This window comes from Venturia canescens, chromosome 7, assembly GCF_019457755.1.
Source record: "Venturia canescens isolate UGA chromosome 7, ASM1945775v1, whole genome shotgun sequence".
NCBI lineage: Eukaryota > Metazoa > Arthropoda > Insecta > Hymenoptera > Ichneumonidae > Venturia > Venturia canescens.
The window spans coordinates 8,557,241-8,583,339 of NC_057427.1; the positions used below are offsets into that span (position 1 = coordinate 8,557,241).

Here is a 26,099-nt window from a genome sequence, read left to right on the forward strand (position 1 = left end):
ATATTAAAAAAGACTTTCGTTGTTTGAGCTTATGAATATTTTATTCGATCCGAATGAATCAGAACTGCGGAATTGAATGTATAAAAATAATTTTTTTTCAATCTTTCCCGCTGCTATTTGCACAGAGTTACCAATTTTTTGGTGGCAAAAATTTATTATGACACTAGTAACTTATACAAAGTGTTTTATATGTGTATGTGTATGTGTTTTGAGTTTTTCGAGCTTTCGAGAGGCGAAGCACAAATGCCATCTGTCTATTTGGGGTAGTCGCGAAAATGTCAGTCGATCAATCGTCTACCGGCAAAAAAATTGATTCTGTTGTTCTCTTTTGGAAACACGAGAATTCGTCACGTGATTAAGATAGTACGATTACAGGAATTAAGAATTAAGGCATATTATTCATTATAGTTTTCGAACAGGTAAGTGACGCATTGTTGCAACAACAATCGTGATTGTTGAGACGCAATGCGGTTTTCCTCATTTTTCTTTTTTTTCTACTTCATCTTTCCCCATCTGACTTCTGTCAAAAATGAAGCTTCACGGTGACGTTTTCATACGATACGGGATTACAATAATAATGCGGCTTTTATTGCCTCGTCGAAAAGTTATTCTTTTCCATCAACGGTCTATTCGTGTTTACATCGCTATATATTTATACACACATATCCAAATCGATTCGTTTGTATTTTGCATAATATATTACCATGTTTTCCCAACCTTTAATTCTTCAAACTTTTCGAAATATCTCCGTGGATTTTGTAGTTCTCACAGAAGTTTCTCATCATCTAATTCTAGGTTGATAAAATTTTTTTTCTCAACGTTATTTTTTTGACACTCGTGTAACCATCAAGGTTTTTTTTTGTAACTTCAAGATATTATTTTATTTTTGCTTTTGATGGAATACCCATGCACATGGATTTTGTAGTTAACAGCCAATCGTATTTTATTTTTATGAAATTGTAAAATTATTTGTGTAAACAAAAGTTCTTGTAATACACTTTTTCGTTACAAAAAATTGACAAAAATGGGTCCATTTTTCAGATAAATGAAAAAATGAGTGACGTTAGACTCTTGATACAGGAGGAAGGACGAACCGCTCGCAATTTAGTGGTTTTCAATGTCCCAGTTGGTACTAATAATGTAGAAAGAATAACACGAAAACCACCGAGTATACCAAGAGTAGCAAGAATCGCCTCAATCAAAAGGTCAATGAAAAATTCATCCAGAGTGCGATCAGCTTCAACAGGACGTGACAAAAAATCTGGTATGAGAATTCTAAAAATAATGAAATCTAACTCAATGGTAGCAAAGAGAATATGTGGGACATAAGATTGACAAATGTTTTATCATTTTAATTAATTTCATTTAAAACATTTTAAAAAAGTGAGTGTGAAAGTTTCTCGAATTGAGCTTTGTACTACTCAAAATTTCCTTTCCACGACCCTGACAGTGTTTGGACTAATTTTTTCATCGCTTACTGAAGTTCAATAACGAAAGACATCTAATTAATTTGATACATTGAATTTGACATGAGAATATCCTTCTAATGAACAAAATTGATAATTGACAGAACTGCAAGCTCGTTATTGGGCTTTTCTGTTTGGGAATTTGGAGCGTGCGGTTGATGGTATTTACCAAACTTGCGAGGAAGACGAAAACATATCCGAGTGCAAGGAAGTGATTTTGGTCCTTGAGAACTATACTCGGGATTTTCATAATTTGATAGAGTGGTTCAAGGTTAAATGGGCGTACGAGAGTTCGCCTCCTCCATTGAGACGTACCCCACTCGCCTGGGAGGTCCGTAAGACTTCGCCTTGCAGAGCTTGGAATTCTTCTGTCGTACCAAAATGTACGAGTCCTGGGCAACTTTCCAGTCCAACGGGTATTTCTGGTTCATGTCCTTTGGAACTGCCGACAATCGAAAATGCACTATTGAACAACGAGCGTAATTCTAGCGCGTTGCAAGAATCTGCTCACGAGAAAACAATGGACAATCGAGCAAACAGCGCGAGAACGACTCAACGTGACAATAACGCCAAGGAAACCGAAAGCGATCGTGGAGGCAGAGATAAAACAGCTGTTCAACAAAAACCAATCGTTAAATCATCTGCGAAGAATCAGATAAGAGAAACGAAGAACTTTTCGACGTTGTCGAGGTACAATAGACCCTCGAAAGGTGTTGTTTCATCAGGAACAGCTGTGGAATCAGTAAACAACGACCGAGAGAATGTAAACTCGAAGAAAGAAGACTCAGGCCCAAGAATAATTGGCAAAAGCACTAGAGCCGTGTCGGATTTGGAAACGCTGAAAAACAAAATAAACGACAAGGATTCGGATAGGAGAGAAACGAATAATCGTGTCTTGAATGATAAAAAATTGAACGAGAACGGCACAACGAATTCTGGAATAACGAAAGTTACGACGAACAGAATAGGCAATTGTACGGAAAAGAAAACTAGTGTGAAATCGAGCCGTCCCGCATATTCGACAGTATCCAGAGTTTGTTACTCGACCGGATCGTTGTCACAGGAAACACCGAAAATATTGAGAAGCAAAACTACTCTTGGTCTTCGGGAAACTCATTCGACTGGAAAACCTACGCGTTCCGGTACGTTTTCGAATATAAGACGTCGGTTGGATCTTTTTCCAAGCTTGAATGCAAAGAAAATCAAGAGCACCACGGAGACAACGAATGAGACGAAAAACAGTACGGAAATAATGGATAAAAAAATACCAAAAAACAGCACTTCCGAGGACGGTTGGCAAACCGTTCGCAGTCGCTGGAGACGCGGGAGCACTCACAATTTAAATATGGCAATGCGTTTCAACAAGCCCAGCACTGCTACGTCTCTTCCAGCTCTTTCTATCGAAAGTCCTTGTGAAAAAATAAAAAATACAGCGTCTTTCACCCCGGAATTTTGCGACCGTACAAGCGAACAATGCATCACCCAAAAAGCTGGCAAGAATCGTAACAATGAAGTCGAGAAAGTACAGGGCGAGAGACAAATGAGAAGGTCACCAAAGAACGAGGCTAAAAGAAAGTCTAGAAATTCTGTGCCAAATTCCCTCAATGATACCAATTCGACTTCCGTCATTGCCGCTGTTTTTAAAAACGAGGCTGAACTGCTGGAAAAAAGGATTCAACAATTTATGGCCGCGCAAGCGGAGAGGGAACGAATTATTTTAGAAGAAGAGAGAAAAACTGAAGAAGCCGATTCACAAAGATCGCAACAGTTGTCCGACGAGGAAGCTTTCTTACAGAGACAAATATTAGAATTGGAATCTACGGAAATCGATATCGACACTGAAACCGACGAAACGGACGGTGAAACCGTCATTGAGATCGACGATTCTGAATCTGTTCAACAACTCACTGACAACGATGATATCAGTCTCGAAGATCGGTAAGAGAACGTCGATCTTTTCTCACGTAAATTAATATTTTTCACCAATTACTTTGTTCTACTTTGTTTCAAATTTGGGAAAATTGAAATAGTTTTTTTTTACATAGTTTATCCACTCAGTAGCGTATACGTGTTCGTCGCCTAGAAACATTTTTTTTTGCTAATGCGTTTCTAGGTGGGACCAGTTGAGTAAGACTGCGTTCGTCAGCTGCAAAAGTCATTATTTTGAGAACTTTACGTTAAAAATTACTCATCATATTATGAGATCACCAATGTCATTTTCCAAAATTTCTCTGTCACCAGGTACGAAAACATGCTCGAAGGGATGTCCTCATCCGAAAGAATGGACACGCTAGCTCAGCTGCAAGATCTAGTGGCCCGGCATCCGGGTCGTGCACTGGAGCTCCATCAAAAGCTATCGTCGCCTTCGAGGAAGCGATCACTGGCTGAAACTTTGCGTCGTTATCAAGCCAAGCAGGCTTGTGCCCAGCACAAGCGTCAAACTTTATTATCCAAAAAGTCGCAAAGGCTTCGAGAATTGCTGAATAAAGTCGAAGACGTGAAGAGCGCGAAGAATCAATTGATCGAAGACAAGCGCGTACGGATGGAGCTGAAGTTGAAGAGAGCCGAAGAAAATCGCACTCAGCACTTGTTGGAAATCGTTAGAAAAGCTCATGACGAAGATTCGAAATTGAAAGAAATCGCTTTTATAAATGAACTCGAAGCGCAAAACAAAAGGCACGATTTTATGGCACTTTGCCAAGAACAAGAAGAACGTCTTCAGGTATTTTATTGTCGCTCTTTGAACAATACTTTTATTCACATTCTCATGCCACAAAAATTAAAGCCAACAAGTACTCGCAATGGATTTTGTAGCTACGCGAAACAATTGCTGTTCATTCTTAATTTCTCATTTGTCATTCATTTACAGGGAATTCAAGAAGAACGTCAGCGGCGACAGGAGGAAAAAGCTGCAAAAGAAGCAGCTGCTGAGGAACGTCGTCGGGCTATTGAAGCTGATAGACAATTGAGAATTCAAAAAATGCGACAGGCGCGACGAGAACGCGAAGAAAGAGTCGGCAAGATGCAATTAGAGAGAGAAAAAGAACGTCAGGTAGAATATTCTTATATTATTCACTTTGTTCATCGTTACGACTTCGTCTAACAAACATCTAACAAACAAAATACCATCTTGTAGGAATTGGCTCGAGAAAAAGCTCGCGATCGGGAAGAACGATTGTCGGCTCTGCATGCAGCACAGCTCGCGAATCAGGAAGAATTGCAGAAGAAAATAGCCCAGAAACAGCAAGAATCGGCTCGACGTCACGGCGAGAATATTGAGCATATACGTCAACGGGCTGTTGAATCTTCCATCCTGCGGTCCGAGGAAGTTCCACCCAGTCTCAAATCGTACCCCGCGCAAAAACAGTGCACGCTTTGCGGCACTCAGGTAACAGAATATTGAAATAAACGCTTCTAAAAATTATTTAAAAAACAAATTTTAAATACTATTGTCAATGAATTTGAACAGAAAATCGATGCCCTCCCGTTCATTTTTCTTTTAATTTTCGTTTAATTGAATATTTTTGAATTATCACAGCGATTAATCGATAATTACTTGATCGATATACAGAACGAGATTGTTCAAAAGTTTCAAGCGAGAATGTTATTCTCAAACTTTTGACCAACGATATACACTCGTTTCGAACCGCGATTATTTTTTCACTAGAAGTCTTACGCTTGATGGAAAAATCTATTATTCACAGATCCCAAACGAAGTTTGTTTGCTGAGCCACCTGAAAAGGAAAACCCATCTCGAAGCGGTAAAAAAGATGCACGACGGTCGTGAGCCGTCCCGTGACGAGCTGCAGCGTTTCAACATAGCTCAAATCAGGGACGTTTCATCACCGCAGAATTCAAATGTAAACGGCGTTGGAACGAACGACGAGACAAAAGTCGCGCGGGAGAAACAAAAGGCGTTGAAGAGGCGAAGTAGAAAATTGAAACAACGAATGTCAGCCAGGGGACAAGAATGGGAAACGCAAAATTCTACTTCCAATCAAGTCCCTATCGAATCACCCAACAAAGCCAAATTTCGACAGTATTTGAAAGAACTCGAAAGATTAATTTCTAATCACGCCAAAACGGTCTGGCCCAGCGTCGCTGTTGCCAGACTCGATCGCTGCTTGGGCGAACTCTCGAGAACTTTCCTCAAAGCGGTGAGTTTTCTAATGTTTTGAAACGCTTGATTTTGAAAATTCGAGTTGAAAAACACGCCTGAATGAAACGAGGAAACTTTATTGAGTTTTCAATCCACGTTTCAGGTTCCCGTGGATCAGGAAGCCTTCAGAACGTTGAACGGACTTGACACGTTGTTCAGTCTAATAAACTTGGGACTCAACGTGCAAAACACTTCTCAAAACTTGCCGAATAAGTACGTAAGCGAACAATTCGTATCAAACGTTACGACAGGCGCATTTTTGTTTTAGTCAAATCTTTGTACATTCGTCGTTATACATTCAGAAAATAATATTTTGCTTTACAAATTCACCTCGAGAACAATGAATACACAAAGAATAGAATTTTTTAAAACTGCCATAAAACTCAATCGGTAGTATCTCGTTGATGTGATTTCATTTGTTCGACTCACAAAAATTGTGTCATCCATTTTCAGGAGCCTCGTTTTAGTCTGTCGAGTTTACAAGGCTGCAATCAACGGTCATAATGCCAACATCGAGAACACTTTGTTGAGCAACAAAATCGTTGGTATTTTGGATCTTCTTCTCCAGCGTTTCGAAGTGAGTTTTTATTTCCGTTTATATGTATATTGATTCTGAGTCGGTACTGGAGATTCGATAGTACGGAGAGCTGACGTTAGATGGCGAAACAGGTGACTCGAAGTGGGTACAAATATCCGCTTTTAATTCGTCGTAAAGACTGAATTTTCTTTTATCATGTCCTTTCTTGAAAAAGATGAATAAAGCAAAAATTTGAATTTCTTCTCGGAGTTTAGTACAAAGATCGATCAAATCTCGAAATCATATTTCTGAAAACGTTCATCTTTTTCTCTCCAAATTAAGATTCATCCATTCAAGCCCCTGCAATTTTGTGAAAAATGGTTTTTAATTAATTGGCTCCGGCGAAGAATTCTTTTTTGACAACATGCAGCAACAATCTTTAAAAATTTTCCTTTCCTGTTTTAAAACAAGTGAAAACGCTGCTGTTCCATTTCCATATGATCATTTTTCAATTTCAAAGACAGCATCGTGTCTCTTTAGTTTTAGGCTTGAAACATATTAAATAATTTTCATCTGCTTAGAAAAAACTAGCTTCATCGATCCTCAGAGTCAATATCACCAAGTTCGAATCTTTCGAACATTGAGTTATCAAATGTCGACTAGAAAGCAAGAAAAACATTATTACTAACGATGAAGAAAAAGTTTCTCTGAAGCGAAAATCAAGAAAATAGTTGAATCAATTTATAGCTGATTCGATTGATATTAATTAACATTGGCGAAATATTCGGCAAGAGGATCACGACGAGAGCAACTCGTTAGTTTTTTTATTCTTTTTCACTCCTTTGCATATTTTCGGGGTTTCGGGCTCGTTTGCACGATCTCATATGCGTGACGAAACATATAACGAAGGATTATAAGAGCGAGCAACACGCGAGATTTTCGTTCGCGCGTCCCGTTCGTTAATTCTCCCAACGATAAGCAGAACGAGAGGATTATTATTTACCTTTTTTTTCTTCTTTTTATCTTCACATTTTCGATCAGGAATGTTCAGCTCTGAAAACTACCTATTCACGAGGTCTATAAACAAGCACAATTCGTTCGAAATTCCCGAAAACTCTATTATGAAGATCCATTAAAAAGTTTTCTGATGAAGAATCTCGAGGCACATTTTTTTGTCACCTCTGATGCTCAAATCAATGCCAAAATGAACGAAAACTATCAAAAGAATTTATTCGCATATGAAATGACTCCGGATCGTCGATCTTTGAAATGTTTTTTTTCAACACAATTTTCAATTGTTTCCCAACAACCTGTTATTCTATCGAAATGGAGTCAAACTTTTGTGAATGTTCTTGAAATTCATGAATTATATGGGTAAATTTAAAATATTATTGAAAAAAACTGTTAAAATCAGTACGCATTGGGATTCGAATAGGAATATATGCTAAACGGCTAGAGCAATCGATTGAACCGAAGAGACCTTTTTTGTAGAGCGTCTATTTTTCTACGGAACTATGCCCTACTTTTTTGACAATAATTATTTTTCGGTAAGTAACCAAACTAAAGATAAAAAAAAACATTTACAATAAATTCTTCAATCTTTAACCCCGAATATCCTGTAAATGGTTAGGTCAATGAAAAAAGTGTAAGAGGCCTTTTTTGTAGAGCGTTCAATTTCCTACAAAAATATGTCGGCGAGATTGGCTGAACAATTGATCAAAGATGAGATATGGTCATTTTTATATGAGACTGAAATGAAAATATAAAATCGTGATGAGGAGCTTCTTCCCCTTAATACTAAGAGCTCATTTTTGGTGAGTACTTTCCAGAGGTGCCTGGGAACTAGTTTTTCTGTGTCCAAAAAAAAACAAAGTCGATTTTTTTGACCCTTCCTAATCTGGATAGCGGTATAGGAAAAACTATTTTTTAGTGAGCGATGACAAGGTTTTTAGGTTCTTGAAAATACTGTGAACAAAATATTCCAACGGAGAGAAAGCCTCAGGGATTTCCTCGACGAATAATCCACCAGTTTGTGTCGTAACTTTCGAATTCGATGATTCGTCATGTTACAGCGAACAGCAATGTTGGCAATGAACTCGATTCGGAAAGCTGATAGTTTTGCTGGAGTTCTATCGCCCCTAGGTTTGGATTTCGCGGTAAAAAGTACTTCGAATTATTTCCATAAACAATGATAAGACTCTGAAAGTCATGAAATACGAAGTGTGGATGGTAAAGAAAAAAGTAAAAAATATGAAACCCGTGGTACATTTGCGTCGATACGTCACATATTTCGAGTACTTCGTCACTCTCTCGCTACGGTCTCGTAATTTTCTCGAGGGCCATTGTTTCCATTGAGCGATTCACAAATCAGTCGGTCCCGCGGTTGTTTCAGGGTGTAGAGGAGAGGCGACAATTATTCACGCTCTCATAGATACCGTGGTGTTTTTCATTCGCATTGACACGCGCGCCATCTCGGGTGTTCTCGGGAGTCGGGAGTAGCGCGCGGGCGCGCGTGTGCGTTAGCACCGTAACTGCGGTATTTTATTTTCATTCTTTATCCTTTTTGCCTGTTTTCTCTCTTTCACCTCCTCTTGCCCTCCTTGTCCCGTTCCGCAAATGCATTAGCGACCGAGAGAGAGCTTTTAGTGACGTCAGCGCACACGCGCACTACTGAAACTCGCACAGCGCGCCTCTGTGTGTGCGTACAATGGAGAGAAGGGAAAATAAAAAAACGATATTTCGAGACTCGCTCGAGCCTAGCACTTTTTCACTTGATGTACGTTGCAGAAACTACCGCTACGTGTAACGCTACTAAACTACGACGATAAAGCAAAACTATCGTTGTTAGTCCTCGCCCTTTTCAGCCTCACCTTCCACGTCCGATCCTTTTTATTTCTCGTTTTCTATTCCTCTTGCTCCAACTCTCTCTCTCTCTCTTTCTCTCTCTCTTTTGCTCTTTCTCCCAAAGTTTCAAGTTGCGAGATGGAATCGACCTAATCTTTTGTCACGTACCCTTCGAGTACCGCATCGCCATTTCGACAGAGAGAGCTCACCCACTCTCTAACCCTCTGTTTCAACGACCTCCTCGCTCTCGTTGCTTTATATGTATCTCTATTCCAGAGTCGCTCCTCGCTTTCTCTCGATTTCATATTTTCAAAGGCGCCCACCACTCTCCAGAGCTCAAAGTTGCTGCTTATTACATCGGATCTTTTGTCTTTGCAGTTGCGCGTTTACCCGGGCGAACTTATTCTTATTCACGAAGAGTATTCTTTTGTGAGGAGGCTTTGCGCCGCCAAAATGGGGAGAAGAGCTTTTTAACAACGCTCGATCGAAAATGTGCATTATCATTGAGTATTTTGACAAAAAGCGAGCGCGCATCGCGCCGTGCGAGCACACATCAGAGCCGCGGATACAAAGGAACGAGAGCGCCCTCTTTCGGAGGCGTCGGCGTACTGCCACGATCCTTTCAACGCCTTTCCAACCGCCCCATTTTCGCTTACGAGAGAAAATACTGTCTTTGATATAAAAATTCCAATTCTTTTTCCTTTCGCTCGCGATATTATTGATTCTTAGTTTGAAACTCGATTTTTCTTTCTACTCCACCGAGACAATAGAGTCGCGCCGCGAAGTAATAGGGATGAAGGAGTCAAAATGGAGGAGCTCAATCTTCCCTCAGAAGTAGCCAATTTTCGCAACTTCATGAAAACTTTCATTTCGTTTACTAATAATCACAAAAATTAAGCTCCAATCTTCCTCCATCGACTGCCTAGCAATAGGGTATTGCATATTTTTTGAAAACTCTTTTAAATTAATCCTGAGATCGTAACGAACCAGCAGAATTTTTATTTTTATTTAACACGACCGAAAAGTGCCTTGAAAACTATTTTTTATATATAATTTTGAATTTTCGCTCAGAAAAGCTAGCTGCCGTGCTGTTTCGGTTTGTAACGTCACTCCGTTAGTGAACAATACGACTGCGAAAAATCAAGTAACGAGATTTGTGAAAATAATGAGTTATAACGAGTGTCATTGGTGTCTCGTGGCTGAATGCAATAATACAAGTGTAAAAACGCCACAAAAATTGTGGATTCATCGCCAGCATCGACCTATTAACCATCGGTAGATTTGTACTTTCTGCTTTTTCACAAAACCGTCTTCCATGGATAGGATTTTAACAAAATTAATGATAAAAGTCCAGCACAAACGTTATAATAATTTGTTAAATTTCAAAATAACCCAGAGCCCACGATAAAAATCTAAAATCGGATGGCGTTTTAGGCACTTGAAAGACAGATGAAAAAAGACGATTTTTCAAATCGAGTTATCATAAAATTTACGTTGCATTCTTATGAATGAGTATTGACGTTTCTCGTTTACATTTTACGAAATCTATCGTGAACATGAAATTTTATATTTTTTCTTACATTCTGGAAAAAAAACCCGATTTCGACGATTTTCATTTTCTCTCCAAAAATCCAAATTTTACTTAATTTTCTACCATCACAAAAGCTGTTTCATATAAAACGCTCAATGATCTGCGACTTTATTATTGAATGACGCGAGCTCGTAGCGTTATTTCCGGTCCATTGAACGAATGGGGTTGTAGGAAGAGAAGCGCGAGGGCCGAGTTTACTAGAATTTGTAAATATACTTGACTCGTTTGAATGTTTGAGAAAAAAATGGCTCGCCGGGAGAATTTGTACAGAAGAAAAATGGCCTTTCCGGAAGAGAGTTCCCTCGAAAGAGGCGCACTTTGTTCCCCCCCTTTTTCGATCAGACTATCGTCTCATTTTAAACGATTTCTGGACTCTCCGATAAATTTTTTCCCCCGTTAGATACCGTTGCAAAGTTATTGTTACGAAAAATAGTGCTGCGCAGCAATGACAAAAGTACCCAATTGCAGTAGAAAATAAAGCGGTTCATAAAATTTGATGTACTTTAAACGATACGCTCAAATCGATTCAACAGATTTCACGGCAATAATAATCGTTTCGTATTTTATTTCTTCAGTCTGTAACCGCACTGGACGATCACTCCCAAGCGATGGAAACCTCTACAAATCTCAGCGTTAATTCAGCTGTTACGAGCGCGACGATTCAATTGCTTTGCAGCCTCATACCTGAAGTGCCTTTCGAGAAGCAGTCTCTTCAGTCCCGGCTTCACGATATCGTTGGGTAAGTCAAATCTGAGTGAAGGAAACAAATACTCAAATGCTTGAGGGATTGAATAAGATGACGAAAATTCGATAATTTATAAATTTTTAATTCTTCGTTAAAACAACGTTTTTGCCAATGAATTTCAGCAGTGAAAGTCGCGTCGTAAGAAGAGAAAACAAAATAATGAAAAAACGTATTTTCGTTAAACGATGGGATTACGGACCACCGTGATGGAGTTCGAAAATATACTCTCGGAAAAAGGAAGACCACACCGATGAACTGCGTATGAACTCGTACAGTTTCCCTCCGTAACTCAATACTTTGGCTATTCGTTCCCCGTCGGCGGTGACGAGAAACAGTCTCTGTTTGAACTGCTCGTTGGTACACACACCGACGAGCTCTCATCCGCGAGATCTTAGCCGTCGGATTGACGGTAGCCGCCGATCTCACTACCGAGAGACTCGCTAGACGCGACACACCTGGGTCAACTTCCTCTGAGCCGAGGACCTCCCAGAACCTTGCTATTCTTTCAATTCCTCTCTTTCTTTTCCTCTCGATAAGTCATTCCAACCCTTCACTACACAACGACGTTTGTCACGCCGAGCTACATTTCGCTTCGTTGCATTTCCGTATTTTTCATTATTTCATACTTTTTCCTCCTGAAAATTCTCCATTTATTATCATTCAAAGTCGTTTCCCTCATCAGTTAAGCAAGTTCGCGCGAATCTAGTGGAAATTGAAAACTCCAACTTTGAGAGTTGAAATTTTGAAACATGCTAGAAATATAGACCGTGCATTTATTCCCGGAATTATTATAGGATCTACCGTCCAGTCGTCGAGAAAACGATTTACGAAAATCACATTTTTTTAAGGGTCATACGTAGGCTCTTGTGGCAGGCACACTTCCTGTGCGACCATTTCGATTTAATGAAATAGGTGAAAATCACTCGGGAGGGGAGAAATAAAAACACTTATTCGAGGTTAACGAGTAATAACGACACAAACGGTGGAAGATTTGACATAACCGTGGAGCCAGCTGGTTCAAAATATAGATACGCATACGCATATAAGTAGAGAACAGCTCTTGTCACAATTTTCTTGACAATTTTACTACGAAAGCTATTTTAACCGCGACCATAACATTAAAAATTGATCAATCTCAACAAATAAGTTACACGTAATTTTAATAATTGCGAGAGTAAATTTTCATCGTTTCATTGATCATGATGAAAAGAGCAAAAAAGTTCAGTTGCTTTTTTGAGTCACGAGTAACGCGTCATCTTCCTTAACTCCAAAGGCTGAAAAATTCTATCGAATTCCCTATAAAATTCGATCCCCCGAGTTTTTCACCTCGCGATGCCTCATGAATCGAGTCAAGTGAGTACGCAAAGAAAAATGCTTTCAGTTCGAGGGATGGGAACGCGAGACCGCAGATTGCAGGATAATCAAAGTTTTTGGGTGATTTTGAAATTCGATCGAATTAGTCCGAGCCCCCTTCGGGGCATTGAGGCGAGATCGACGATACGATTTTTCATTCCTATTTTTCTATACGCGTTTGGAAGACGTGGCATTTGTATAGTGTCCATCATTAGACGCTAAGCGGAAAGGGCGCGTGAAACTTCGGTTATATCGAGCTATCGAACTGGAGGTTCGTGTGTGCCCATCGCAGCCGGGAGAAAAACGGGGTTGCTCGCGATATTATGATTAATTTCCTGCCGATGTAAAGTAACCAGTCATCGCTTTTACTTAGCGCGATTACACCGGTTCTTTATCCTCGTACCTTGTATATATAGATTTAAACGTATTGAACAAAGCATAGGAAAGCGTTGAAAATATACAAAAGGTGAGAGTTATATATATATAAAAAAAAAAAAAGAAAAAAAATCCAAAGAACTCTCCATACGCCTCGATTCTATCGATCATTTCGCCCTGCACTGTGCGTCTGGATTTCCAAATCCTTCACGCTCCCCACCCTCTCACGCAGCCATTCTATTTTATTTCCTTTTTTTTCCATCCTCGTTTAGTCCGCGAGTAGAAAAAAGCTTCCTCCTCTTTGTTTCCGCTTTCGTGACGATCGAGTTATTTTCCGATGGAAATTCCCTTTTTTTTTAGGAATTTTTCGGACCATCGTACTCCTTCGGGTGTCGCATTCGATTCGAATGCAATTATTCCGACTGGTTTCGCCGTCTATGAAAATGTGGAGGTTTTTTTTGAAAATGTTCCTAAAATAGCTTCTTTTTTGAGGGTTTTTGAGGGTCACTTTGAGGAAGACAGCATATTTTCAAAACTTAAACGCTCGCGATCAAACTTTACAGATTGTTCGATCGAGCCTTTTGCCAGGTTTGCAAACGAGCCAGATGGACTTTTGGTCAATTGAGATAACGAACGATAACAAGGCTTTTTGTTTGACCTCCCATCGAGAACCATTAATCCTTATCACTAGCCGCGCGTTCGTTGCCTGTGATTTTGAGAAGCACTTCCCAGCTTGTTTGGGTTGCTTGTTTGTACGTTACTCGACGATACATGGACTTTCGAAAGTGCGAATAAACGTTTTTTCCCTCTCGAATAGATTTACCCGGGGCTTCCAGCATCCCGGGAGAGCGACTGAAAAATTAAAACCCGTTCGAGCTGCCGATACGTTGTAAAATCGTTCCCGGGGAAGGGAATCGATTTTGGGAATTCGACGATCGAGCTTTTTCCCCAAATCAGTTTCGAAAAGCTTTGACATTCGAAAAGCCTCGTTCTCGTCTCGCTGAAACTCCACTTTTGAGCGCTTCGGGCACGTTTTCTTCGCCGACGAAACGGGGGGGTCCGGAAATTAGTTCGTAGTCGCGATAATCCGAGCAGGGCTCGAAGAAGTATCACGCTGAATAATTGTTGCAGCGTTTCTCGACGAGGAAAGCCATCGTCAAGCAATCTTGATCTTTGCTTGTTCTACGTACTCGAATACCGAGGCTTGCAAGGGACAAATGAACCAGCAGAAACGTGGACAAAACTCCTGAGAATTTCTGCTCGATTATACTTTCGTTTTTCACTTTTCGAAAATCACGTGTCATCCGATATTTCGAATGAAATAAAAAACTTCACTCGAAATTCTCGCTTATCGTTGCGCCATTTGAAAAATCATCGAATCTTTCGTTCGAATATTTTCAAACATTTTTTGACGGCATACAAATATTTAATGACCCCATTTTTAAACGGGGCTTCAAGCAGATTTACATTCGTTATAAGCCCCCGATACCGTGCATTTACGAACAGTCCACGATACGAATATCCATGGGCTCGGAGCACCAACGTTCTTCGGGGTCACTTATTCCACGTCACGGACACCGTGGCATGGAATAAATGAATGAGACTCGGTGAACATGCACCGTAAATGAAACTCCTATTACATCGACAGATTTGAAATAATCTGAAAGATTTGTTTCAACAACGTGCGCATATTGAATCCGAGCGTCGAAATAAGTGGAAACCGTTCAGACAAAGAACGGTTTAAGGTAGAAGTTGAACATCGCTTTATTCGCTTATTTTTTATTTCGTCTTTTCATAGAAGTAGCGGGGAGTCGATCGAGGCTTCGACTTAATCGTTCGTATCGATTATCACGAATTAAGTAGGCAAACAAAATCGACGAAGAGTGAAAATCTTGGCCCCTTTTTCACTCTCTTATTTCGCGATCCCAGCGGTTATAATTCATTCGCAAAATCCTTAAAGTCCTCTTGGAGCGATCTCGATTAATATCGGATCAAGTAAGCTTTGGGCATAAGGAACCGACGACAGGATTCGTAGACTCTGACAGACGTGAGACAACGACCCTTCTCGAGGAAGAAACCCTCGCTGCGGATTCCTTTTTCTCTCGCCCATCGTAACGCCCCTTTGTCCTCTTACCTCCGTTTCTCTCAATTATTTATTTTCGATATTGTGTCTTTACTACAGAGATTTCAAATGGTGCCCAGAAAAACGGGAAATTTCAGCCGTCCAATGTCCGTTGAAACAGTTTTTTAGTTCTTTTCTCAACAATTTGATTTTATAACAAAACGAGAGTGAAAATCTACCACGTAATTTTGGGCAGTGATAACAATTCGAGAGCCGAAGTATTAAAAAAACGAAATCGCAGCAATTTATCCCGAAAATTAAATCGTATCGATGAACGCGATTTCGTTTCATTTTTTGGCCAACCTCTCGGAGAATTTTTCAAGAGATTCGCATCTCTCCGATGGAGGATTATAAAAAAAGTTGCAAAAGTGATTGAAAAAAATGAGAAAGTAAATTCATCATTTTTGTTCCACCTCTCGATGGAGAATTCCTCCAATTTGAGTTCCCTTGATTCTGCTGCTATTTTCGTTGTCCGCCTTCGCGACGTTCGAGTACTTGAAAAAATTCACGATTTTTCAATCGCAACGTGCATTTTTGCGTATCCTTTCGAGGCCCTGTGAACAGGAGTCGGTCTGCTTGCGCGTAGCTTATTACGAGAATGAAAGGGCTCCGCGCGTCAGTTACGTAGTACGTGATTAAATCAGAATCGAGGGAGAAACGAGGTTAGCAGGATAGAAACGGGTTCCTTTATATCAATACGTATATGAAAATGAAATTGCTTCCAGTTTTTTTTTCCACTCACCCCTCTCCGCGTCCTCTAGCCGCTGCTTTTAAGGAACACGAAATATATTTTATTAATATTGATGCCATGCTGTTTGATCCGGTAATACAATTTCGTCTTGACGTAAAAGCTTCCCTTTTCACGTCGAGTTCGGCCGGCATGAGGAGTAGTAAAATAGAAAAAGCGTTTCATGCCTTTCGCGTGAGGATTTAGCTCCCATTGATTTATTCGTTTCCGAAATTTCCTCGTGATTTTGTATTTTCGATCGAAATTCAAAAGCCCCCCGATCGCTCGTGCCCAAAACTCTTCGTCGAATGACTTGCCGCGTGAATTTAGTGACTCCGAATACCAGCACGTTTGTGGCAAGAAAGAGTTGAACGAAGCGTCGAGAGTCGTGTTTTCCTTTTCGTAGTAAAAACGTGAGGGAAAAAAGGAAGAACGAGAGCGAGTAATGGAAGCTGTTCGGAAATCGTTTCTTTTCTTACCAGCCGCATGCACACGCAGGATTTCTCGCGCGTAGGTTCGCCGTGCGCGTACATACGCGTAGCGTAAATACGTTGAAAAATAAAACTTGCCGAGGGGGTGGAGAAGAGGCTGAAAAATAAAGGAAGAAAAGAAACGAGTGTGGGAGTCAAGAAAAAAGATGGTGTTGCGTGCGAACGAGCGAGATGGAGAGTGCCGAGGTACGAAAGAAAAAGCAGGGAAAAAAGTGAGTCGGAGGGTGGCCCGCGCCGCGCGGCTTCGCTCGCCGGCGAAGGGAGGAAAGTCGAATGCGCGAGTGAGCCAGTGTACGTAATCTGCTAATGGACTCTTCTCTCGCTGGCCAAATTCACCCTAAACTCTGGGGTTGCGGGAGAAAGCAGCGTGTCCCCTATTTCGAGACCCTCTGTGCTCCAGTCATTCGCGCGCGTTTTGGTCCTCTTCCCTTTTTCGAATGTCCCTCGCGCTCTCGTCGAGCGTCCCTTTTCGACTCCAATTTCGCCTTCTCTCTGTTTTCTCATTTTCTTAGTTTTCCTTTTCGCGACTTTTCCGTCGACTTTGCCCCTTTTTCCTCTCTCCGCTCGTTCTTCTCGTCATGTTTTTAGCGAATTTACAATTTTTACAGTTCCACTGTACTCGCCGTGATCCAAAACTCGACTCGAAACCTTTCCGGAGCTGTGCTCCGGAGCAACACTCTGCTTTCTTGTCATCATGACAAAAGTGGCAAAGGAAAGCGGAGTGGTACCGAAAAAGGATAAAGCGTCGATGAAAAAGCCCGAAAGATGTAAGCGCGCGAGGTAAAAACTTTTGTGGAAAGGGATTCTTTGATTTTTTCCGCTTTGACGAAGCTCCCGCGCAGCCCTTTTCGTCGGGCGAGCAGAGACAGTGGTCAGAATTCTTTTGTGCTTTTGTTCAACGTACTTTATTGTTTTTTCTTTTGAATTTCACTTTCTCGCTGCGGCTCGTCCGAGCGTGTGTCAGTTTGTTTGAAAATCGAGGCGGATCGACGTTTCCAGAGCTATTCTTCAACGTCTCCTACTAATTTTAACATATTTTCAAACCCTTCCCATGAAACGTGAGCCGGAATTATGAGCTTTCGGTATCTTCGATCGAACCATGATGTCGAATAATTCGTCATTGCTGAACCAAGTGTCAGCGTGAATGGGAACACAATATTTGAAATAATAGACAACGAATTGGAGGATTTACGTCAACGGCTGTTTCAGCATAATCGCGAGGCGGCCACATGCTTTTTCGACGCTCAGCTGCGTGCTCGCCCGGTGCGCGGTGATTCGGGATTTTTAACTGTTGCTGCGGAGTAACGCGAGTCGTCGGTAAACCGTACCTTGGACGGAGCCGCGCTCGTTTATTTACCGTCTAATAGCAACGGGACACGTTGATGTACGATATGCTTTTCGAGTCGTTCGGAGCGACGAAAAGCCTCAATTCGATCGATTCGTCAAAACTCAAATTGATATAATCTCCCGCGAATTTCGTTCCGTTTAATCTCGCTGGTACAACACGCCCGCTGATTTTTCAAACAGCGAATCTTCCACGTCAGCGAATAGGAGAAACAAATAAATATCCGATCACGTCAAAATAACGAGACGCGGATAATCGTCAGTGACACTTTCAATGACGCGAATACGCGCGGGAGTGACGGAACGAGAGTTGGCAGGCTACATCATCCATATGGATATTAACTGAGGGGAAAATCACGAGAGTCGCCAAGTATTTGATCAGGCGGTACAGCGAGCGGGGCGACAATACTATTTTGCACTCGCGTGCTGTACAATAATAGATTCCGGGTGCTTCTGTTCCCATTGGGCGATGAGAAATGTTTCGCTGTGCTTCACGGACCATCGAGAAACTCTCATTTCCTCCTCGTTTGTGGAACATTAGACTTTTTGGTAAACACCGAAAACTTGAAATTCCTTATGATTTACGAGTGATCGTTGCAGCCTCGTTTTCTCACCCTCTTTTTCTACATTTTCCATCCCCTTCTCTTCCCTCTGACATTCCGAAACGTTCCATATTCCCCTAAAAACTTCATCTCCAACTTTGTATTGAGAGAAATAATATTTTTCTCTTGAAATATTCAGAGAAATCGACGTGAAAACGCGGAGCCGGTAATTCTGACAGCCAAGACTCGCATTTCTGCGTGCTTTTTCCTCTTTCCCTATACGCTTTCCCTCAAATTGGACGAATCGACGTGTGTGCTGTCCTCCAAATATCTATCAAATCTCGCACTGAACCGTTCATCCAAAATCGCTCGATAATTATATTGACAGTGGCGCAAAGTGCTAACACACGTTTGAATCCTCTCGTGTCCTATGAGCGACTATTAAACATGGAGATTCTCGTAGACTTGGTAATTCATCGAGGCCGCAATATATCACGCGAGTGTGCGGGTAGAAAAGCTAGTGATGAAATTTCGGATGCGCTATATCGAGGAGGAGATGAAAAAATATCAATTATTTATACGACTAATTGCAATTGCTCTGGGAAAGATCATTAAATATAATTGTAGTCGAGCGAAATGGGCAACGGTTTCGAGCAGGCTGCTTAATAACATTAATCAGTCGTCGAGATATTCGATCGTAATCTCGCTCGAGTAATTATTCTCCTGGAACATTAATTTGCATCGATCTTAGCTGCAGGTTGTTGGAAAATCACATAAAATAGTTATGTTCTGCACGAGGAGACACGAGGAGCCGCACTCTCGGGCGGGGGAGGAAGCAGACGGTGAGTCGGTGCCGTTTCCGTTTTCCTTTGCAGTCCAATTAAATCGAATGACGACCGAAAAATCTGGAATTAATAATGCCCGAATATGAGGAAAGGGCTCGAAGGGCTTTTTCCAAAAAGTTTACCAAAAAAATTGGCTACCAGCGGACTCTAAAGTCGGCTATCGAAACGACCAATCCACGAATACAAACTCGAATTTAACGAAGCTCATGGAAATCGAAAATTCCAACTTTGAGAGTTGAAATTTGGAAACATGCTAGAAATATAAAGCGTGCATCTATTCCCGGAATTATTGTAGGGGCTACCGTCCAGTTGTCGAGAAAACGATTTACGTAAATCACATTTTTTGAACCTATATGCCCGATTTCGATTTAATGAAATAGGATCCTCCCAACTATGAGGAGTCAAAAACGAGAATAAGAAAATATAATGTTTTTCGATATCAATGATGCTTTGAGGAAGCCTGGTTACCGGTGAAAATCACTTGGGAGTGGGGGAAAAAAAAAACACTTATTCGAGGTTAACGAGTAATAACGACACGAACGGTGGAAGATTTGACAACAGCATGGAGCCAGCTGGTTCAAAATGTAGACACGCGTGCCCACGTAAATAGAAAATACACGTAATTTTAATAATTGCGAGAGTAAATTTTGATCGTTTCATTGATCACGAGAAGAGCAAAAAAGTTGAGTCGCTTATTTGAATCACAAGTAACGCATGATCTTCCTTAATGCGGTGAATCGACGAGAGAGGATTTTCGATTTTTGTTCGCCGCCCTGTTTGCCTCAGTGTCTAGAGAAATTGCAATTTAGCCTGCACGCAAGGCTTCACCGAGCTCTCAGCTACAGTCATACAAAAGCCACGAAGTTTCGAGAGCCAAGTCCAGAGTTCGCTCGTCCCTTCACCCTCCGGTGAAACAAGCAAACCGAAACGCTAGCGCTCGCTCTATCGTTGTCTCCCGGCTCGCGTACCTCACCGAGTCCGCCACCGAACCTCCCGTCCCTTCCCGCGCCTTCTTTCCCGAGCACGAGGGGGTTGGAGAGCCCCGAAATCCCGGCGCGAATGCATTACGCGTCAACGACTCCGGAGTAGCAATATCCTGAGTTTCTCGATGCTACGGTGAAGTACGAGATTATAATACATTACCAATTCGACTAAGGCGCCTACGTACACCCTCGCCACGTATATTCAAACGTATACGTAGCCCGATGTGCACTTCGCGTCGATCGCCGGAGCTCCAGAACCATTTGACCTTGTTTCACTCGATTCCAATCCCTTTGGTTTTAATTGCGAGCCTTGAGGCCGATCGCACCTACCGCTCGATCGCGGTAATCAAAATTCACGGTTCCTCAAATTCTATTATTTTTCTGCCATGAGAAAAAAAGTCTCGTTGTTCCTGATTTGACTAAAAAAGAGTCATTTTTTTGCTCAATTTTCTAAGAAGGAAACGTTTCCACGAAATGTTTTTTACACAAAAATTGATTGGAAATTCGGCTTTTTTTGTTGCGAATTTGTGATTCGCATTCAGTCCAATTGGAGGAGGATTAATCGTTTAAAAATTTCTGCTGGGATTTTGGTTCCCTGGAATCCGGAATAAAAATGTCGCAAAATAATTTTCGTCTCATCATTGTGGAGGAAAAAATGTTCAATTCCAGACAAAGACTTGAGACTCGTGCAGACTTCGTCTTTCCGTCGATTCATTGAGACGAAAATCTCCCAATATTTTATGAAGTCCACCCCGATTAATCCCTCAAATGAGGAGTTTGGTGATTTCGGGTCCCCGAAACTCGCCATTTCAGCCAAGAGTATATATCCGCGTCGTTAGATTTTAGTACGGAGTGCCGCGTCATTAGACTATTCCGCGCGCGTCCAAGTTTTCGGAAATGGCGCAGATCGGGAGTGAATTTGGAACGTGTCCGCGGCGGGAGTTCGATAGAGAAATTTGGGGAATTCGAGGCCGCAAGCTTATTTTCGCTGAAGTACAAAAAGAATTTCCGAAATCCGCGCACTCGAGGGCTTGAGAAGGAGCGCGTGGTGTGTGAGTAAGAAGAATGACACTTGTCATTGAGCGAAAGGGGGCGGAGAGAGCGAAGGGCGAGTTTTAGGTTTCGCGGGAGATGTTCGGATCGTGAATAGGGAGAAGAGGGAAGCGCCGTGTCGGATCCGGGGACGATTCTGTAAATATTGTAACAAGTGTGCCGATGCGGCGCCACTCCGTGGCAGCTGCGTGGATCAGTGTATACAGAACTCGATATCATCGGTGATGCAGGGACTGCATAAATTATTATGCATCCGATCGAATTTTCGAGGATGGAAAAAATTGATGAAAAAAAGATTTTGAGTGCTCGAGCTGTGGCGAAGGAAACCGTTCGTTCGAAGCTGCCCCGATTCTTGCCCTTTTCGCGCCTCGCCAGAGTGCGATTCTGTGAGGCAAACATGCAGCTTTGTGGTTCCACTCGGAAAGCATAATTCCTCGTATCAAGGCCGAGGATGAGTATTTCCATTTTACTTCGTCTTGGCCTGACGAGATTTTATTTCGAGTAATCGATGGTTGGGACTAGAGAGGAGCTTAAGACGTTCGAAGCGGTGACACTTCCACGGGTCCAGAATATCTCTTTCCGTCCGTCCCCCCTCTCTCAGCAATGTGCGACTTATTTTTTTTGTTATCCCAGTGCCGCGCCAGTAGCACGCTTCGCTGTGAATCTCGCTGTCACTTTCATGCCTCGTAAACAAAAATCTCAAGTATTCAGCGTGTTTCCTTAGCCTCGCCGGCGCTACGGCCCCATTGTTGTGGCGAGAAACGTAGCAGCTCCATAAACAGAGAGTCCAGTTTCCATGGGGTGGAGCCCGCCCGGCGAGAGATACGCTCGCGTAATATTCTGTTTGCTCGTCGAATCCTGACCGCGCGCGCGGGCGCCCTCTACTCACGAGCTTTCTTCGTTGGACTCAAGTCCCTTCGGGGCATTGAGGCACCGAACGCACGAGCGAAAACCGAAAACAAAATTTGACGTAATTGCTCGAAATTGAGGATGACTTTTCTGGCGATAGGCATCCCCGAAAGCCGCCCTATTAATACCGAGGGGTGCTGCTGTATCGTCCCGCGCCTGAGATTGCGATCTATCATTGAATGTTTGCGGGGCTTTGGGCAAATACATTGAATATATTTATTATTCCCGACGCTCGCAGCCTCGCATCTCGCCCCTGCCTACATTCATCGACATTCGCATCGATTATATGAGGCATTTCATTCCGACTGGACCCAACTTCGAGAGCTTTCAATTTGATCGGAGATTTGGTTGCGTCATTGTTGCGGGTTGCGGGCAACTCGGAGCCTCGCTTGTGAATAAATTCGTCGCTCTATTGTTCGAGATTTTCATGAAAAACATTTTCTTTCGATCGTCCTCCTTTCGAACTACTCTCCTCGGCAGCTCAGAACTTTCAGGAATGATTTAATAAGGAATTTCCCGCACGTTGATTGAGTAATTCCCACAAGCAGCCTCGATGCGATCGCGTCTCCAATAACGAGCAATTGAAATGTCAAATTTTGATAGCTCGCGACTCGCCATTTGAAAATTCTCGTCTCTCGTTCCGCCTCAGCAGCGCGTATGTGTCTCTCTTTATATATGTATACGAATGTTTATATCGGGACGGTGTGTGCGCGAGAAGAGGGCGATTGGCACGCCCGGTCTGGCAATCACAACCCCCCTTCTGCCATTAGCTAACCATATGATTATTTCATAGGAGCCCCTGCGGAGACGCCGTGGCAGGGGTGCATATCTTTACCTCGAGCGGGACACGTCGGGGCCATTCGGAGCTGGCAATCTCCCGGCGGAGTCCTCGCCCCTGCTCTTTCCCCTCCAGCTCTCGAGTCTTATCCTCTTCTCCCTTCCGTTACTTAACGGATCTTGCGCGCTCATCCCAACTTCTTGGAGAAACGGGCGAACCGAGAGAGAGAGAAAGAGAGAGAGAGAGAGAGAGAGAAAAGTGGGGAGAGCAGAATGTTTCAGCAGCTTAAGGGGATACGGAGGGAAGTGAGCGCAGAGAAAACCTTGGAGGAAAGTATTCCGCGACTGTGCATCTCGAAATGAGCGAAAGCTTCGTTGGTTCCCTCGAATTTCTGCTGATTCGTTTGATAACTGCATAATTATACTTACGCTGCACTTTGCCAAACGAATTTTCGTGAAAACATAAGTTCGGGCTAATTGGACCTGGGTCTCGAGGGCTCTTCGAGACCGAGCCGAATCGTGCAGTTTTTTCAACGGAGCTAACTTTGGAGCGAGCGTTAGAATATCGCGTCGATGTTTTCCTGGGGATTAAAAGCCTCGATCGCCCATCGACTATTGTCATCGAGTTATTATTCAACTCCCTCAACTTGTCATACCCAAACGATTAATCAATTTCTAATCCTTATTTATCGGCTCTGGGATTTCTTACATTTACGATCGAGCAGGCAAGATATACGAGCAATGATTTCTCGAAATCTGGTGAAATCGTTGGTGCTACCGAGCCGGCTAGTAGACGGGACGAATCGGGCGACAGGGACCGCGAGGGCCGGGGGTGGTTCATTCGTCTGGAATATTACGAGGCAGTACGACACGTTCTTCCCCCGTCGAGTTCTCACCCAGTTATTATTCCAAGTTATACGTACACGATGCGATTGCCTCATGCTCTGGCTGGGGGGGAGTACGTGGTTTAATCATGTAGCGTTGCCTTGACACATAGACATACGCATAGACAGCGGGGGCAAGCCGAGGCGAACCAAGATTGTTGGGCGATGTACGAAAATCGAGTGGCGTTAATCCAAGTGCCTAACGCTCGTTCAACTCGGTGCATTTTATTAGAGAATTTGTAGGATCCCAGGGAGCGAGCGCGAGAGGGCCTCGTGTGCGGAGTAAATTCGCGTTGACGGGCGTGCATTAACTCTCAGATGCATCGTAGGATTAAACAGATTGCAGTAATAGTCGAAACGAGTTTTCCTAAAGACACAAACTAATTTCCACAATAACGTTTACTCCGTTGTTACTCGAATGTTTCGAAACTGCGAACTCGGCTCGAGTCGACGCAGTTAAAAGCTGTTTTGTAATTCCAACTTTGGAGCTAACGAATTTTCAACCTTCGCATATTTTATCCAGGCTTTTTTAAGCAAGTTCACGCGAATCTAATGGAAATTGGAAACTCCAGCTTTGAGAGTTGAAATTTGGAAATATACTAGAAATATATTCTATTCCCAGATTAACGAAAATCACATTTTTTTAAGGGTCATACATAAGCTCTTGTGGCATCCAGCGATCCAGTGCGACGATTTCGATTTAATGAAATGAATCCTCCCAACTTTCCGGAGTCATAAACGAGAATAAGAAAATATAATGTTTTTAGATATCAATGACGTTTTGAGGAAGCCTTGTTACCGGTGAAAATCACTTGGGAGTGGGAAAAAAAAACACTTATTCGAGGTTAACGAGTAATAACGACACAAACGTTGGAAATACATACGCATGTAAATAGAAAATGGCTCTTGTTTCATTTTGCTCGGCAATTTAACTACGAAAGTTATTTTAACCGCGATCATAACATTAAAAATTGATAAATCTCAACAATTAAGTTGCACGTATTTTTAATAATTGCGAGAGTAAATTTTCATCGTTTCTTTGATCATGAAAGGAGCAAAAAAGTTCAGTTGCCTTTTCGAATAGCAGGTAACGCATGATCTTCCTCAATCAATTGACAAAATTCATTCTCGCCATTCGCTCAGCACGTTCGCAACACTTGTTTTCCTTCCTGCTCCCCCCCGGTGCGCCACCTCATCGCAACATTGTTTCGTTTACGCCCTCCGCCTTCTGGGCCCGACGATATCTCATTTCAATTACAACCGCATCAAATCGAGTGGGTCCCGCTCTTGAGAATATATTTTTCAATCTACGCGCGCAGTCGATCCGAACGTTCATGAATATACACACACACACACACACACACACACGCGGGCGCACAGAGCCTGGGATATTAAAGTGGGTACACGTAAAAGTCTAGAGGCGCGGTGGGAATGACGGTGGGTGGAGAGGTCGTGGGATTAGCTACGTTTCGGTTCTACCGAGTTATGATTAGATGGGACAGTTGGCCACGTCGTTGCACTTGTATCCAGGGTGCGTTGGCTCCTTTCCTATGTACAATATCGTTGCAGGAAATGGCACACGGTACGCACATATTACCGAGGATAAGTACGCGCGTTTTATTCCTCACTCTATCGTTGTATTCACACGTACAGTGGCGAGCGTTTGTGAGACTGTGTGAGTGCCTCGTTCCGGACGAGTGTGTATTACCTCGTGTACTCCGCTGCTCGTGGAATCGTCTGATAGGACATACGCGTGGTGAGGGGTTGGCGATAATACGCACTGACAGCGCGCTCAACCCTCCCCGCCGGGTCACCCCGTGTTATGGGGTCTCGCGTGGCCCTGAGTATAGAATGTGCCTGCTGCCTTCGGGTACCAACGCGCACGAGGGAGCCGAATGGACCGAGAGAGAGAGAGAGAGAAATTAAGAGCGACAGAGCGACGCTGAGAGGAGAGAGCCAAAGGGAGAAGTTTCGAAAAAGAAAACATATACAACAACCCAATAGAATGAACATCGCACTGGACCGAGGGTCGCTGAAAGAGCGAGCGAGAACGACGGTATTATGGCCCCTGGTATACTCAATTCAGGGGTCGGAACACTCTCTACACAGAATTACCCACTGATGTTATAATCCTCTCGTGTTACACCGTCACACATGCTCTCCTATGAGCAATACATTTTTTTTGTTTCTTCTATCATACCCTCGACAATCTTCTCCCCCTCCCCCGGCATAACTTCTCGGGCTCCTCGATCGTTGGACTCCCATATGCACTTTTGTCAGCCGAGCAAACTTTGCTACGGTTGCCTGTACCAGGTAGGGCAAATTGTTTTTTTTTTCTTCATAAGGGAATTATGAGATCGAAATTGATCGAT

The 26,099-nt window shown here is 42.5% G+C and overlaps 1 protein-coding gene across 6 annotated transcripts in view; it reads left to right on the plus strand.

Moving 5' to 3' along the window:
- Positions 1–218: 218 nt before the first annotated feature.
- ssp3 (short spindle 3) overlaps positions 219–26,099 on the plus strand; it is a 35,574-nt gene continuing 9,693 nt past the window's right edge. For 4 of the 6 annotated variants that reach the window (XR_006261494.1, XR_006261493.1, XR_006261495.1 and 1 more), the window contains exons 1-10: positions 221–419; positions 1,042–1,264; positions 1,571–3,404; positions 3,708–4,188; positions 4,336–4,518; positions 4,603–4,854; positions 5,171–5,623; positions 5,729–5,838; positions 6,079–6,202; positions 11,153–11,316. Coding sequence is in view for 3 of the 6 variants with exons in the window: in XM_043423243.1 (XP_043279178.1) it covers positions 1,054–1,264; positions 1,571–3,404; positions 3,708–4,188; positions 4,336–4,518; positions 4,603–4,854; positions 5,171–5,623; positions 5,729–5,838; positions 6,079–6,202; positions 11,153–11,316 (3,812 nt within the window). In the remaining 3 variants the exon portion in view is untranslated. Of the gene's footprint in view, positions 420–1,041; positions 1,265–1,570; positions 3,405–3,707; positions 4,189–4,335; positions 4,519–4,602; positions 4,855–5,170; positions 5,624–5,728; positions 5,839–6,078; positions 6,203–11,152; positions 11,317–11,444; positions 15,689–26,099 lie in introns of those variants that run through there. The other 2 variants (XM_043423245.1, XM_043423244.1) reach the window with 2 other exon arrangements.